At 34.9% G+C, this 18623-nt stretch overlaps 1 protein-coding gene across 11 annotated transcripts in view; it reads right to left on the bottom strand.

Moving 5' to 3' along the window:
• Nucleotides 1-18623, bottom strand: part of ATP9B (ATPase phospholipid transporting 9B) — a 174998-nt gene that overhangs the window by 89607 nt on the left and 66768 nt on the right. For all 11 annotated transcript variants that reach the window (XM_085309983.1, XM_085309984.1, XM_085309987.1 and 8 more), the window contains 2 exons: nt 16544-16638; nt 7193-7273 (listed from right to left, as the gene is read on the bottom strand). In XM_085309983.1, the coding sequence (XP_085166109.1) occupies nt 7193-7273; nt 16544-16638 (176 nt within the window). The remainder of the gene's footprint in view (nt 1-7192; nt 7274-16543; nt 16639-18623) is intronic.

Here is an 18623-nt window from a genome sequence, read left to right as displayed (position 1 = left end):
TATAATTGGTGACATTTATCAGTCATCTTTGTAATGTTTGGTAACTTTCTTCTGCGATAAAGTTCCTTTGATAGGATTCATTCACAGCCAAAATTCTTGATAGCATTCCCTAGTTTCATAATGCTTATATTCCTGTTTTGATTTAGTACTGCTTCTGAATTATTAGGATTCTGATTAATTTTGCCTTCTGAAAATCTAGTTACAGAATCACAGAATAGATGAGGCCAGAAGGAACTTAAGAGTTTAAAAGTCTGTTTCTACAAGGCTACAAACAGGACACAGACTATCCTACTGCTGATCAGAAATAGATACTGAATTATTTTACTTCAATCACAGACTTTTCAGGAATTGCTGAGACTAACGGGACAACTTTTTCCAAAAGGTAGTCAATACCAACTACCCTTTCGTGGTCAGAGTGAAACGCTGCCACTTCAATGCCAAACAGTGCATCTGGCACCAAACAGGAGTCTTAATTTCACACAACTTGCCATCACATGTGCAAATTATTCTCAATCAGTAATAGACAAGCTAACTATGATTATTTTTTGTTCATAAACTATTCTGCATAGTTCAAATTGCTTCAAGTTCATTTGATTTTTACAACTTTAATTACCATCACACATTATTCCCCCCAGCCCATCCCCCAAAAGGCAGTTGTGCTCAAGTATTCTGAACAATTCTGAAATTTGTGAAGTTTCTCATCACRTTGCTAGGTCACCTGAAAACCGATGTGTAAGTGTACAGCCCATCAAATTTTAAGTACCTCCAATATGTTGCATRTTTATACTAAGTCTGTTTGTTGTTGTTGATGCAATTCCATCTGCCATGCAAACTATTTAGGAAGACAGAAGCGATGTTTATAACGCTCACATTAGCTTTAACTATGCTAACTTCACATGAGGACAAGCTATCTATCTGGAGTGGCTAATTGTGAGGAGGTTATTYCATACGATGACCAATTGTACAATTAATCTCATATCTCTGTTCCCTTGATACCTGAAAAAGTTATCCACATCAAATAATTACCAGAGTAAATACTGAAAAGCAATGGCTTTATGGCTTTTCAAGCTGGAAGCCAGGATAGAAATAAAGAAAACAGGCTACAAAGTCATCTTACTATCTGTTAGTTCTTCCATATCAAGGTTGCTATCCATTGCATCATTCCACACACTTCTGTTGGAGGAAAAAGGTGGCAAGACAGTAAACCACAACARGAGCTGGGAACAACCACCTTACAGGGATGTCCCACACTGAAAAACCTCATCCCAGGGCATTGGCAGAGAAAGAAAAATTCTAGTTTGTGCAGAACAACTGCAGATCTAAGAAGTGAAATTTAAAATAAAATTATTTACTTTTATCTAGTTCTGACCTTCTGTGTTGCCTTTCTTTCCTTATGGAAGAAAAATTCTTTTATGTATATGGACTCACTACAGTGTATCACAGAGTAGATCATGCCACAGTTTGTCGGAGAAGCCCTCAGCAGGAATGGTGGATGACGTGTGCTTTTGAAGTGCWGACCACAGAAGCTACAGATTTCAACCAAACACTGCAACCCCACAGAAATGGAGCMAAGGGGCCGATCTTTAACAATCAAAATGCAGTCATAGGACACAGATGTGAACCAGACACTTGAGATGAATTTAGTCTCAACACAAGAAACAGTTTTTGTATTTTGTCATCAAAAAACTTCTATGAAGAGTATCTGTGGTCCTCTGCAGGACTACCAAAGAAATCCCCTTCCCCCATTAGGAAAACAACAACAACAACAACAACAACACTGAAGAGAGGCAATTTCCTGTCCGCCACTGGCTAAAACTGCAATTATACAGATGTATTCATTTTTGCATTACCTTAAATACTAGCACGAAGAAAAATATCTGAATTTTGATAAAAGTACTGTACATTTAACTATATATTTTTACCAAATTAACATTGAGAATTAGATACAGAAAAGCTGTAAAATTCAGAAGTCTGTTTGCTGCTATGTTATGAAAGCATTTTTTATACTTTTATATTCATAACTTCAGGTTAGACTAAAATCAGACTTCAAAACAAAATAGCCACACAAAAAAATACATGATTTAATAGTGCTAGTGCATTAATACAAAAGTTAATACATTGTAGGAGACTAAACAACCATGGGATAAAATGAAAAGCTCTTTTATAGATAAATAATAAAACAWTAGCCTAAAATTTTGAAATTGAGGGTAGGTGCAAATTGTTATTTTTCACAATGAAGGGAAGCCAACATTGGAGTTCCACAGAAAACTGAACTGAGACTCTTAACAACCTAGAAAGAGCAATGACCAGTGAAGTGACAAAGCAAAAAAAATTTCAGGAGGACTCTACAGGAGTGGACATATGAAATTGTACACTGACATGTACGGTGATACACAAAAAGACAAAACGCCCCAACTTCGCATGCAAAGCAATGACCTCCGAGTTGATCATAACCRCAGAGAAAACCCATTCAGGAATATTACAAATCTATCATCTTACCAGMTTAGTAACAGTCAAAGAACAAACTGAATCCTAAGAGTTAGCAGGAGAGAATGAGAATAATCAAAAATATAATTATCCCACTACAAAAAAATCCACATTTTGCCCACGTCCTATGTATGTAGTTCTAATCCCTCCTCCTTCCCACCTCCTATTCCAAATAGAAAAATCTGGTAAGTGTTCAAAAGTGCAACAAGAGCTGTCAAAGTAGCTTTCATATTAGATATGACTAAATAAACCAGGACCCTCTAATTAGGAACAGGACAGACACCTATGAAATTACTAGTGATAGAAARGGAACATGCTGCTTCCTTGCTGTCTCTTTCAAGACAATAAAGAGGTCATAAGTAAAGCCAGCAGATTCAAAACAATTTARGCAATTGCACTTCATTAAGTATGTAATTAACCTGTAGACCTTCTTACTCTTTGAATGCCAAAAGGTTTGAGGGAGCACTGGACAAGTTTAAAGAGGAGAAATTAATTGCAGGTTACCTATGGAAACCAGGTATGACTCAGGAAGTTCCCATACAGGGACAGGAGAGTATTACTGTCTTTATTCTCTTTCCCACAAATCTGCTTTTGACTATTGTCAGAAACAGGATATTAAGCTAGAAAATCCTTTTTTCTGAGCTAGTGTATTCCTGAATAATTTGTTTTAAAAACCTATAAACAGCGACGTTCTTACATATTGTTAACAGAAACCAAATACCCTGCACAGTATTTATGAAGGGATGACAATGGAACTAACCAAAAAAAGCCACTCATCCCTATGTCTACCAGCCAGCCAAAGACTAGTAAAAGTATCTCCTTTAAGTCATTCAAAATCATAAAGACGCCTAATCAGCTAAATTTCTTTTCCTGTATGCCATACTTATCAAGAGAATGGTTTGGTAGATCAGTTACCTTCTATTTGCTTCTCTATTCAGTAGCTTACTTCATCACCCTTTCTTCACATCCTTCTGCCTCATGCAACCTTACTGCCTCTCACAATTCATTTAATTTAACAAATATCACAYTTTCCATCCCTAAACAGATGACAACTTAACTTTCGTTTTGTATTTACCATGAACTACRCAAATGAAAAATAATAATAATAAAAAATACACCTCAGCTGTTTCATGTTACTATTTTTACTTTTTTTTTKGGGGGGGGGGAAGASAGCAGAAACAGAGGGATAGGAGAAGCAGGAAGGGGACAAATACTAGATCTTGAACAAGACTGAATCAGCRGTAAGGAACAGGCTGCTCAGAGAGGCTGTTGGAGTCCCCTTCTCTGAAGATATTCAAAACCTGCCTAGAAGTGACCCTGTGCAACAAGCTCTAAGTGACTGTGCTTGAGCAGATGGGTTGGACTAGATCTCCAGAGGTCCCTTCCAACCTCAACCATTCAGTGATTCTGTGATAATATCCAGGGAACTGGAAAAATAAGCATTAGTTCACTTGCATCACTAGAAGAGGCTCCTGTCTTCCGCCTGCCTCAGTCCCACAGATCATTATTTTTGCTACACTCCTTGGAATAGCATCTGTATTTTTCAAATAGCAAAGTTGGTTTTCACAGACATCAGCTCCCTAGTCTGACTCTCCATACAACTGTTAGTGCTAGCACAAGGAAGGTAAGTAAAACAGTCACAAAATRCAGCACCATCCCCTTCAGYGACAAGAGAAAATTAAGTCAGATCAAAGTGAACCCAACCGCTGCGTCAAAAGAGAAAGTTCTCCAAGATCAAACATGAAGTCAAAAATGAGTCAGAATTCTATTAAAAATGCAATAAAAGCCCAAGAAAATATTTATAGAACTACCTTTAAGTCAGAGACATAACACAGAAACACTCTACTCTGCACTCACAACTCTATGTAGTTTTTCAAAGTATCAAATCAGTTTTCCAAAGATGCACGCAACAAGTTTATATCAATACCATTTTTTAATACTTGAGCTGGGAGGTGATTTACTCGAAAAATGATGTCAAAYAGTTCTGTACCAAAGTAAAAATAACTTAGTAGAGTGGATTAGCTAAACTCAAAGGAATCAGCTCCCTGATTTTCCTGCTGGAACAGAAACTTAAGATTTAAAAATATTCCCAAATTATCAATTAATTTGATAATAAGAGACTGAGTTGATAATGCAAGGCTACAAGATAGGAAAAATTTAAAGGAAAAGATTCTGAAGTGAATGATAAAAAAGGAGCTAAATTTAAATGAAAACCAGCTATGATCAAAGCAGGAAAGAGACAGTTTCCATGATTCTGAAGTCATTACCAAAATGTAAATAATCCTGGGAATGCCAGTACACTCTGTTATAATGCTCCGTAGTTCTCTTTTGGCTGAAATTAATACAAGTTGGGTTAAATGTGGCTAGCTTTGATTTCTCTTTCTACAGATCCATGTTTTCCTCATGAGCTTTTCAGAATTGGTGAAATAGACTCCTAATGTATTAAGCCTACTGTCAGACAGAAATCCTCTAATAGTTGTGTTTTTGTAAATCCCTACTCTGTGCAGCACTACTCCAAAATATCAAGACATGACATGGATGATGCCCTGAGATGCAYTTTCACAGAAAACAAATTTAGCTAATCTCTCAGTTCTTGGTAGAATGTCTATGAAGAAAAAGGAGTAAAGGAAGAGGATTAATTTAGATGATCACTTAATGGTCAGGTGTGGCCAAATGTGTCCATGCAAGGGCACACTAAATTTTCAAGCACTGACTGCATATAAAGTATCAAAATTCATGAAGGCAGAAAAAAAAATGACTGCATTTGAAGCTGGTAGATAGGAAAGAGTACAACAGAGCTTTAACTCCTCCTGATGTGGCTACAAAAGGTATGTTCTGTCAACCATCAGCCTAGTGATATACAGTGAATATATTTCTCACATRAAAGTATTTGAAATAAGTTGTCCCTATATAAAAAAAATTCTACAGCTGTGCACCTAACTTTTTAATGGTCATGCACTTTTTGAAAATATCTAAGTTTGTCTTCTACATTTTTTTTCATTATGAAGACAGAGCGCTAACAAATCAATGTGCTATTACCCTGTCAACCTACCCTTGCAAGAATTCTTTGAACATCAATGCCTAAGTAGGAAAAATGTATGCATTAGCATCACTAAGCACACTAATTTTTTCACTTTAATGTAAAACAGAAATTAGATGTAAAAACTGATTTAGTGTAACTAGCTAGAGTTCACAGTTGAATTGGAAAGATAAATCAGTAAATAACTGTCCTAAAGCAACATTAAACTCTGCCAAATTTCACTGTGTATAAGGTAACAAAAAAGCTCCTAAAAATGATAAATGTGTACAGTGTGATGCATCCAAATCTGAGGGTGCTCCCCTCAGCAGCTTGCACACACAAATTCAGTTTAAACCACCTGTCCCTCATAAGCAGTCAAAACAATGCATCTCTAAACCTGAAAGTCTAAGACAGATCATGGCTATTTACACTATCAGGAATGCTTGAATAATACTGCTGTTATTACAGGTACAAATGGAACCCACAACAGAAAGCAACTGCTTAACAGTAATTTCCTGATGCCTCAATTACACACACTGGAGTTATTAAAAAGGCTCTGAGGAGTCCAGCATATATTTAGAAAAGTATATGTCTAGTATATGTCCTGTCTGYTAGAGCAATAGCATGGATTTTACAGCTGCTAATAGAAGTTTCATTTGGACAATTGGTCAATACAAAGTTTCAGTAAATAYTGTTTCTTACAGCTTTGCTAAGTGGTGGGCAAGTGACATCTACTATGTAGGCAGCATGAACTATAACTGGTATAAACTGTTCTTCAGCAGTGAACAACTGCAAATTCTCATTCAYCACTGAGCTTGGAATTATGAACTGGAATTCCAGTCACTGAACAAAATTTATTACCAATTTGCATTACCTGGGTCAAAAAGCCTTCTCTACACCTCCACAGTAGTTGATTCTATCAAATCATTTCAGAACCTTAAACTATCAAGAGAAGCGARTCTACAGTAACACAGAGTCTGGCTAAAACAAACAAAACAATCACTATACCTGCTAACGTAGCACTATAAATCTGTAGTGATTTTTTTAGTAGCTATCAGGACACACTGTTTTAAAGGGTTAACAGGTCACCTTGTGAAAATAACAGCAAAAAAGTCACGAAAATGAACATAACATTATGTTCTATTTGGGCTTGAATTTAATACTAAATGGAAAAAAAGTAGTAACTCCTCTTCATAAGGAGCTTTTTCATTTTATTTTAWTTTTGAAAATAGATCGTACTTCCACAGCTCAGCCTCTTCCTTGAAAAGGCATGCTAAACAAGGCATCTTTTTACTGCGGATAAACTAGCAGTTGCATTGTCTCTGGCTACTGAATATATTCAACTTGCAGCATTTTTTGACATATTTAAACAATATATAAGATGTTTAGAGATAGACATATACTGATGTATAAATGGTTTAAAATCAAAACATAAACATGAGGTCAACAGATATCCAATACTTGGATTCTGTTTTTATTTTTTCAGATAAAGATATTTTGGTTTTAGTTTCCTGCTATACATATTTATCAAAATATCATGTATATGAATTATTCTTGTTGCAGGAACCTCGAAAATTCTCCTGCAAAGCTAACGAAAGATTAGATGTAACTTAGACACTTAAGTACAGATTTCAATTACGTTAGAAAATAGGAAAGAAATAGAACTTATTTACAAATATTACTTACTCGTGTGAAGGTACCCTCAAAACTGTGAATATCCAGCTGTGGCTTCTGAGCATAAACATAAGCATTGATTGAAAAAAGATCCTGTAAAACAGATTAAACTGCTTAGTGTTACTCAAAGTTAMAATTATTGTGATGAACCTTTTAATGGTAAAAATTACAGTTTATTCCTCTCACCCCACCCCAAAGTTAAAATGATGAAAGTTTTACCCAACAGGTCTTTCTGTCAGTACATCTTGCTATAAAGGAACCACATCCAAGAAGACAGTCTAAATGATTTTTAAATTCACACACTAAAAAGTGTTTTACATTAATAACATGAGTTACAGAGTCTGATCTAACTTATTTTTTCTTAACATTTAATTTCTAATAATGTAACCTTAAAATAGTATTTTCCATATATTTATTTCTTTAAAAAAATAAATTAAAGTTGGTTTAAATCAAACTGGAAATAAAACCTTCCTAGGAAGGAAAAGGCCAACATAATAATGGAGAAAACAATGAATTTGACTAAAGTTCTCTTAAATGCTCAAGCACTCACTGTTCCTCATCTGCAGGTAACCCACAAGAAACTACAAGAAAAGCTGGACACCTCAATTGGATGACTCATATGCTTGAAGTCAGGAACAACCTTAACTACTCTGATAAAACTAGGTCTAAATGGTACTACTACTCATGACTGCAAACAATCCAGAGATATTCCTATCCAATAACTAAGGAGAATAAGAGACTTAGGTAGTACAGTACTGTGCTTCATACAGAGATGAGAGCATAGCGCAAACAAGAAAACACAATCAGATGATTTTTAAGATCTTAAGAGCTGTCTCTGGAGGTATCTTAAAATTTTGAGATATTTTTCCTCAATTGTTTTGTCAGGAAATTGTTCTGAAGCTTCCACCTTCCACAGAAAGAATCCTGCAGATTGTAGCAGGATTCTTCTGTAGCAGAAGAACTGCTACAAAGGAATTTCAGTTATCCTGACTTAAGCAAACATTTTTGTGCTTTCTAAATGGACAGGACCAGCAGCAGGTAAGAGATTTCAGCACAAGTGGACTACTTATGTTTGGATCTTCTTTTGGAGAGGTGCAGCTATTTGAAACCAAAACCAATTAACTAAAGAATCATAATCTGTGATGAAACGCAAGAGTTTACCTTCTCATTGTATGCAACTCCTAATTATTTAGGTTACCTCCACMTTTATTACTGGATCAATCTTGCAAAATGCTAATTAGATAGCATTTCTGGGTAGCAGATTACAGGGTTATAATGCCCTGTTTATTCTAACTAGAATACGCCATCTTCAACAGTTGAATCAATTTTATAGCCTCTTTTATGGATACATAACCACACCCTGGCTCAAACGTATCTATTTATAAATACATACAATTAATTTTCTGTGATATTCAAAATACGAACAAAAATTAAATAAAGGGTACAATCATCCAATTAAGTTTTAACATGTCTTAGTATCTGACACATTTGTATCCTTTTATTAATTACTCTGATAAAAGGACTACAGATTTGAATACTAACATATTTCACTTTTCAAATCAAAGTGAATGTGCTTATTCAGATGTTTTTATATATAAAATACATGCTTGACTGACTTAAATATAGCTCTGTATATCACTTTTTGCATTTCAGCTTATATTTTTATTCTGTAGACCACGAATCTCTCTTAGTCTGCATGTTTTTGTATGAAGTAAGTTTTTCCACACCCCCTATAATACATGAATCAAACCTGAACATTAACTCACAGATTATCTTTATCTTAAACCATTGGTCATTTATTGTTATCTTTCATATGAAGTTTCATTCACTGCATCCTTGTTCTTCCAATCTACTTTTCATCAGCTTCATGAGAAATAATTCATATGAAACTAATACATATGTGGTGTCTTGTATCTTCATCATTCACTTCTTCCCAATCTGTTATCACCTACAATTTAGCTAATCCAGGCTATTATGTGCTTTATTATGCAAAGAAAAATAGGAGTCTCTCAGTACTGGATAGTACAGCAGAAAACTAATACCACACACACACTCATATACACAATAAAAACTGTTAGTGAAATGCGTCAACCAAAAACGTCTCTCTTTTCAAAGAATGCTTAGTGGGAAACGATGTTAGGATAGAAGGAAGCAAAAAGCAAAAAATTCACCTTTTTAAGTACATTGGCATTTGTACACTAACGTATTCTCCTGCTTCCTAATCTTTATCTATTTACTTCTATTGCAAGATCCTTTCTCCTTTGTTACATTTCAAATCCATTTTTTTTACATTCCTTTGAAGTTTATTTTATATTTTAGTTCTCCTTTTGTATTTCTGATCTAATGTCTAAACTTTTTCTTTTCTTAAAAAAGAGGATTTAAATTCTGGCAAATTCTCTWTTCTTTCTGGAAAACTGAGATTTTCACATTCCCTACACATTTGTGGCTGGCCCCTAGAATGTCAAAAACAAGAACCAACAGAATATCCCAAATATGGAGGTTCCCCCTCCCTTAAAATTGGAAAGTATTATATAAACCTATCTCTGAGAGAAATCTAGTGGTAATTCACTGTCATTTCGTTAACAACGAGCAGAAAGAGATGTGATACACACACATTTAATACATGCTCAGTAGCTTTCTGAAGTACCTTTTGATTACTGGGGGAAATCAGTATTCTAAAAAAAAATTTACCTGGTTATGCTAATTCATTACTTCCCCTTTATATAAAAGCAGGAAGAAGAGAAATAACCTTAAACAAAGGATTTATTTAAATTATATTAGGAGACATTGTTTTTCAWTAATGATTTAAATAATGAGGAATTCTGTCTTCATAAAATTTACCTTCAGTATAGAATAATTTTCATATTACAAGCACTGAACTGCTGGTTCGCTGAAGTCAAAGAATTCTACCAGTATGCTCAATAGCAACAGTATTCTACATCCCCCTCCGCCCCCCCCAAAAAAAAGTTGCATTTAGGAAATAGTGATGTAAATGACTTCTGTTATGCTTTTACTCTACAAAAGCACATGCACACTGGGAAGAGGGAGGTGTTATAAGAAACCTGGATTAAAGAAACAATATGGATCTTAAGTAATAAATAAATAATTAGTACAGTAGATGAGATTGATCTTTTTTAAATTTTATGACATCAAGCATTTTATTCCCTATCACCTGCAAATAATCATTCAGAAGAATGCATTTCATCCATCTACTTGGAAATCCAGGACATGACTTGATGATGGTACAATAATGCAAATGTTCCCTTTTGCATTTCATAATACTAATTTAAAAAATACTCTAAAGTTATCAATAACTTAGAAAAATCTTGTCTATTAGGTCAAGGGCAACATTTGTTCACCTTACTTAAAGATCATTAAAATACATTCTTAATCATAACATGTAGTTCATTACAAATAAAATTGCCTTTGGTTCAATAAAACTAATTAAATGTAAATGGTATTGTTTACTGCTGTATGGATCTTCTGATATAAATCAGCAAGTCACCATTTATTGAAAATTACAGTGACCTCACCGCTGTTAATAAATTTACTTGATCACATAAACTAGAGAAGAACGCCTCAGAATGCGTATATATTGTCAGAAAGAAACTGCCCCACATATAAATATAAAACTGCAAGAAACCTAAYCTAGGTGTTACAGTATTTGCTGCTCAGCCATCATTAAATGACTTGTTGAAATTTTAACTCTCTGATCACATTAAGTGGTTAAAGACRACAACAAAATCTGTACTGATCATCTTCAGTGGTGTCATCTGTTCTTTAAGAAAAGCTCTTAAGGTCTGCAGGTTTATTTATTCCGGGTGTCACAGCGGGTAAGGTTACAATGCTGCTCCACTGATGTGACTGACAGCTCATGACAACACAAGATACTCAGCTTCTATACCAGGTAACTAAAGAAATCAAAATCAGTGACAAYTATGGGCAGTATATTCTGTCAAATATGGGAAATTACTTAGTCTACTTYATGCTCCAAATACACAGACTATTTTTAAAAATTATTAAAAATAGTGTCATATGTTTAAAAAAATGCACAATATTGTAAGCTTCAGCTTTGAAAACACCTGGCAAGCAACTGCAGCAGGCATTGTAACAGAAGTTGATTTAAGTGTAGAGTCTTTGAAAGTTAGGAAAAGCACTACTGTAACCAACTGCTTCTCCAAATGGAAAGTTAATTGAGATCATTTGTTCCATTACAGCAAAAAACAGAACACTAGCCCAGAGATACTGAGGGCAGAATGAGTGACCCCAGAGAAACAGCACCTCATACTGCTTTACGCTTCAAATGGGGTCTTCTTGCCAAGGGAGCCTGCCCACTGGATTACTGGTTTATCAAACAAACRTATATCTAAGCTAAGAAACCTAACCCCTTTTTATAGCCAGCCATACAAACATAAGCACTTTCTCCAGTTTAAAGGCAGCACTGAACTAAAACATAAGTTTCATACATTCRAAATGGACAAAACTAACAGAACTGGTCTTGTCTCTAAACAATGCTTGAGTACAGCCATATTGTATATTATGCTCTATCCTTTTTCTTTACTGTATCCACTCACTAACACAAAATCTAGCAAAAGCAGCACATATTCAAGACACAAAATTTGTGTTACCACTCCTTACATGGAAAGGACTTGAGCTCAATTGGAGCTCAGTTGGAGCCAAGAGCTGAATGGAGGGGCCATCAGTGTCCTATTACCACAGCTATTTTACCCAKAGCCCAGCAGGTGGCAATCAAGAATTATTGCAAAGGAACACCATTCCAGCCTTTTTCTTTTTTTTTTCTTTCCAGATTGTAAGACATTCTGTAATTTATAATGTATCACTGCATGCACAACAAAACAGACATATTAGAAGAATTTTACTAATATACTAACTATGGAAGTGGCAGTATTGTTTCACAGGTATTATAGAGAATTGATAGAAACAGGCATTTATCACATCAAAATGCTCTGGCCTTTGAAAAGTTCATTTGCCAAAACTCCTTAAAATAAAATAGTTTTCATGAATTGCTTGGTTTTAAAGGGCAAAATCAAAACATTCAGAGAGGCATTCATTGCCTGATGTGTGTTCTTTTCATTACTTTTGGGCCAAGCATGAGGCATAGCCCATCTWGCACAGTAAACAACATAAATGGAATGAAATGACGATTACTTTTCTAGCAGTTTCAAACTTTTAAAGAGAAGTCCTTTCACAGAGGAAAAGGAAACCAAAACTTATGTCAGAYTGGAGCACAAAGTAGAGTCCTCTATAGATTTCTTCAACTCCAAATTTCTGCAAAAGTGTTTTTAAGCCTATCAAAAAATACTTACGTCCCTACACTGTGTGGGTAAGCAAGATAATCTTTCAATTACTACAAAAGCCTAGAGTGAGGAAAAGTCTACTTAAAATGGATTGTTCAAGCTATTCTTACTTTACAAAAACTGCTTCAACTTTACCACTGTGTGTTTAAGAGCTCAGACAACATTCTCTGAAAAAACCCAAGTATTTAAGCATCACTTTTGTATATAACTTGGGTGCAAAATTTCTAAGGGTGCCAAAAGCTAACCCTACATRTTTAAAGCATAAATTCTATTGTTACTATTAACTCTTTCCAAAACCTTATTTTTACTGCAACTATAAAGAAACAATTCTGTGCACTGCATTATAATTAACTTTTTAAAACAAACATGCATAGGGCCATTTATAGACACAAATTGTCATCTTATACAAATTATGTCTTTATTAGGAAAAACAGGCTCTTGGAATAAAATAACTTCATARTGTTATTTTTTAATAGTAGTTTGAAATCCACAACTGCTTAGATTTTCATACCAGTCTGATGAAGTTGCCTGTCCACAGAGATTCTTCAGAGGGCAAATAGCTCTTGCATATTGTCACCATCTCAGTAGAGGCAAGAGTGCCTTCACAGGAACTAGAAAAATTGCTTCCCAAAAGACTGGCAATAACATCCAGGACTGTGTGCTGGGCTGTATTTCCTGTGAATGATGTAGGGGTCCCCTAACACAGACTGTTTGCATTTGGAAGCACTGAGCTACCATCTCCCATGAAAATTCACAGGTGGGGCTCAGAAGCAAAGCAGACACGATTTAATCATTACAAACCATCCAAAATCAGCTATGGAGCAGCCATTTAAAGTAATCCTCAGAGATAAAATCCCAAGTACTTCCTAGCAGCTAGAACTTATATGTATAAAGCTAATGTATAATCTTTTCCAAAAACAGCTGTTTAGGCCCAAATGTTACAGGCAGGAGAGTGAGGAGGGAATCAACAAATGTCAATGGCTTGACTAAGCCACACAGTATGGAAATTGAGATAGTTAAATTTACTTGGCAGAAAGCATCATATGGAGTGTCAGTTATTTAGGGATGACAYGTCAACTTAATGTGGACTAAGTTGTATATAGTTTTCACTATCTGAAAAGTGCTATTTTTTTTTAATTAAAGACAGGTAGAAAACTGTTTGGTTTTTAATATCAAATATATGCATTTATGTCTCAATAATACATTATGGAGATAATTTTTATTATTAGAAAATAATACAGRTCAATGACTAAATGATAAAACTAACAGAAGAGTTTTCCTATTACAACTACTAAATTTATCTGCAAGTTACACAATACTTGTTAAAGCCTGTTCCTGCAATAGAACTTGTCTTGTAGAATTATAATACATCAAATAGAARTTCAGAAAACATTTWGTCCATWTAGAAAACAATGTTCCCTATACACWGATAAACTATCAGATTTCCAATTTAAACATGTCTACGATAAGCAGTCMTACTTCCTGTTTTTCATTAGCAATTACAAGCGTGTTATTAATGTTTCATGACCAGTTTTATTTAAAGGYCTTCTTTCCACTGCCCTGTCTATTAGTTTGTTTTCAAATACAACAATCTTCAAAATATAAATAATAGAATTTGATATTGGACTTTCTGCTCAAATTATTCAAAATCAACTTCAATTTCTTAATAAATAAGAGTAAATCAAAGCAGACTAGTAAGTATTTTGAATATTTTTACTAACTTGGTTTCACTTAACCAAGCCTTTATCCAATTGAGCATGACCACAATTCTTTTGCTGTTCYTGAAATGAATCATGGATAGGCAGTCAAGGAAAGTTAAAATTTTTCTGGGAATACAATTCATATGACCATTTAGCTTTCAACAGAATTAATACCAAGTCAGCGGTGTGCTTCTAGGAAGACAGCCAAACCTCTAATTCCAATTATATTTCCAGCGACAGATCAATTAAAACCATAAAAAGTTCTGTGATTTTTTTTTAAATGTGCAAAGGACAATACTTAAGTAATTCCACAAAGAACTAACCAGCAGGAAATTAATTTTTACCTGCTTATAATACATTATGCAGAAAAGGTCAGTAAAAACAAGATGAAAGCAACATATCAGGGCAAAGAATGCACTCAATCCCATTAATTCTTTAGCACTTCAGGATTTAGATTGGAAACTTCTGACAGCYTGTCCATCAGTCAGATCATCCACTTTCTCTTTACCACATCAGCAGGCAGATCACAAAGTTTTATGAGCCATTTCCATACCACATGGATGGATTAAGGTAGCAATAATACATACTGGCTCTACATTAAAGCTGTATAATGAATGAAGGTTTCTGGTGTTCTTTTCTAGGAATAGCATTTCAGAGCTAACTCTTACGAGCTAAGGYGTAACCTGCCAAAGAATAAAAGAGAATTACAGAAAAGTAGTACAGCAGAGGTTGATTGTGCAATGGTTAAACAAAGCCATCATCTTCCTCTGGACTAAACCGGTGAATCCTTTTTCCACCAATATCTGAAACTGTACTACATACCAGTAAGCAGCTTTCTTTTACTTTTTCCAGTAAAGATTAGAAAAAGTTGTATGAGAAATCTTGTTTCGGGGCATTTCTTGCATGTTTGATGCTTGTTTGTAATACTGGCTTTCTTTCAAAGAGAACAAAGGAATCTGTTTCTGCTTCAAAAACTGGAGTTTTTTTAAAAAATACTAAATGTCTCCAGGTTCTGTCCCTGACAGAAGCTCTTGTCTTTAATGCCCTGACTATCCATAATCCTTTCCCGTTACACTCCACTACTCTGCTCTCCTCACCCTGGAGCTCTTGCCTTCTCCTCTCTTTCCCTCTACGTCGTTTTCTCTTTCCCTTAGACTCCAGCTGGCATGACCAAGCCTCAACCCAGAATTCTATCCCTCACTCCCAGTGCTYTAAATTCAAATCTAGATTTTTTTTTTTTCCACACTCCTAGCACCTGAAGCCAGTAGCCAGAGCACAAGGAACACAGAAAGAAAGTCTCYGTTATGCTAATTTCTGTGAGGTAGCAACTCCAATTCTGGACAAATAACCGCAGAACTCTTGCTAAATCTGACAGATTATGCACTTATTCGACCTACAGAGGTGGTATATGCATAGTCCTCTTAGAATATGTTCAGCATTAATAACACATCCAAAGAATTTCATGTCCAAACACCAGTAATTTTCATAATACCAGGTAAATTTCCGTAAGGCTCAAGCTTGGATATGTTTTCAGAGGAAATCTTTTAATATCAAACCAGYACAGCTTTCCTGTAAAATTTCAAGCTTCTCCAATATATGGGACACTTCAGCTTCTCAGAAGAGACATACTCATAAAATCTACATAATTTTTAGTAGGTACATGTGTCTATTTTCAATATATATACACATATAGGATACACATACATACAACACACATATACAGGCCACAGTACAATTTTAACAACTTTATCTGTGACATTTACAACAAATATATACACACACATGCTCAAAAAATACACACATTCAAGTGTTAGAAAGCTCTCCTTGAATGAACTTGCACTCTTCACCTAGTCTGACCAGAAAGCTTCCTGACAACAAAAGCACTTCACCTTCCAAGAGCAGACTGCTGTTTCCTAAGCTTTAAAGCTAACTGATTACAGCAATAGTTACTGAGACAAAAATAACTTGCAATTGTAGCATAACACTGAGTTGAAAACACCACAATTTAGATTCCATCCTCCACTGAAGTGTCCAGTGTAAATCACAGCAAGTACCACTAAGTTATAAGAAAAAAAAGAAAAAAAAGGAAAAANACACACCACACTTATTCTGTCTCCTTCTCTTGTCAGAGTTAAACCAAAAATACTTGCCTAAGCCAACTTCTCACTCAGCATTCGGTAGAATATCTATTTCTTAGTTTCTGCAAAAACTAAAACTGAGTTAAAAGATATTTTTCCATTATAAATGTACTCACAATAATTGTAACAATCTAATGTRAAAAGATATGTGTATACATACACACATGGATAGAAGATACACTAAAAGCAAATAGATAAAATGCTTACCCCCAAAGCTGGCAATCTTTGTGTACAGCTGACAGCAACCTTTAGTTTCCAGTCTGTTTCTCCATCAAGCTGGTCAGTTCGAATGAAACATGAACCTTTAAGTTAAAACAGATAAACTATTTTTCACATTTCATAAAAATTCAGTTTGAGTTAAAAGAAAATTTACAGAAGTGAGAATAAATTGACTTAAAAACATGTTTAAATGTGCCACAAGCAAGAGGATTGAAGCTTCAGAATGTCTGTGTGTTGATTTAATGCTTTCTGCCAGGAATTCTCTGGATGTCAYACAATAGTTGAGTACAATTTTTCTGATAAAATTAAAAATATGCTTGCTTATAAATGGGGAAGGAGGAGGAGGAATCCTATATCATAGGTATCTTATAGGTACCTGTATTATATACGTATCTGTATAAATATCACCTCCAAGAGATCCAACTTCACTGAAGTTTAAACAGATTCTATTTTCTTTCTTTTTAAAATTTAATCACTTGTGAAATTTCAGCATGTTAGAATAATTACAAAATGAAGACATACCAGTAATTTTTATCTTTTTGCTCATATGAGAGACCACATCCTTGCATTGCTTATATTTTTCTGACTTTTTTTGTTGGATGCCTTTCAAAACAGTATATAGGCCTCAAAATATCTATAAAGGAAATAATTTTAAGGTACCCGTACCATTTAAGGTACAAAGACTCAAAGATAAAATAATCCTTGTTAACACATGTACAAAAATTAAGATATGATAGAAGCTCAAGATACAGACTCATTCATACTGAAGAAAACTGGTGGCACCAATTTGCAAACTTTACACACACACACACAGGACTTGTATCCAGGAATTACACAATTACTGTCTGCACAGGAAGAATATCTGACACATGTAACTAGTCTGATTGATTCGGCCAGATCTTTTAGTTGACCCTGCTTGGGCAGGGGAGTTGGATTAGAGAATCTCCAGAGGTCTCTTCCCACCTCAACAGTKCTCTAATCTGGAGTACTACATAGGCTACCCAGGTAAGATTCAAAGAAGATAGCAAACAAAATTGCAAACCTATTAAAAACATGTACAAACAGTTAAAATCTCCAGCTAGCTTGTAGCCTTTAAAAAAAGGCCTGCAGTAACATTCTAGCAATACTCTTTGGAGCTGCTAACTAAYAAAGCCGTTCTGTCACTAGAAGTGACATGGTAACAAACCGAAAGAAACACTGCAGAGAAGTTTACCCATCAGAGTCTTCTCACATAGAAAATGAAACAAAGGGCTAAAAGTAGTGTATTTAATAGGCAACATATTAGAAAGGGTATCTATCTACAAATGAATACAAAATTAAGAGAGATTCTTTCTTCAGGAGGCAGGTTGACAAAGTGCTAGTAAGAAGGCTCTGTTCAGTGCCCAAGTCCAGACAAATCTGGTGTCACATTCAAAGCATGTGGACCCCCATGTAAGTAAAGACTAACAGAACCCAGAGTTCTGTTTATCATTGCCTGTAAATTTAGCACTTCAATGACCATCTGAAAGGACATGTTTGAKAGAGAAGCCAGCTGAAATCCTATCAGCCTTGTGGATAGCATTTTTACACGAGTCTTTTGAAAGAAGCTTACATACCTTCATGTAACAGCTGTACTTATATTAAGTACATATTAAGTAAGAGAATCTTTAAATCTTACAGGCTTTCAGAACATACTTGACTATTACCAAATTTCTTTCAAAGCTCAGAGCTGTGAGTTACCAAACTGTACCTAAAACAATTTCTTGAAAAGCAGATTTGAAATTCTTGACAGGATCCCCTGATGGATTTTCTTCTAAAAATAAAACACTAAAGCACTTTTAGAAAAGTCCGCAGACATATACAGCATTGTAATTAGGACTGAGGTATCTAGCACCATCTAGAAATACCATGATTTCACTGCACTTTTTTATCCACGGCCTACATGAGTTTACGCTCCATCATACTTTTCCTATACCAGACATTTTGTGGTTCTCTTTACCGTTCCTGTCAATGGCTGCTATCATCCATCAATTTCATTTAGAATTATACTATAGATCAATGCAGTTCAAGACCAGTGTGGCTCCTGTGA

This window comes from Rhea americana, unplaced genomic scaffold (assembly GCF_003343005.1).
Source record: "Rhea americana isolate MKP2758 unplaced genomic scaffold, rheAme1 scaffold_31, whole genome shotgun sequence".
Lineage (NCBI taxonomy): Eukaryota > Metazoa > Chordata > Aves > Rheiformes > Rheidae > Rhea > Rhea americana.
Note: the sequence above shows the minus strand (reverse complement) of the source record. Positions and strands in the feature narration are given on the sequence as shown.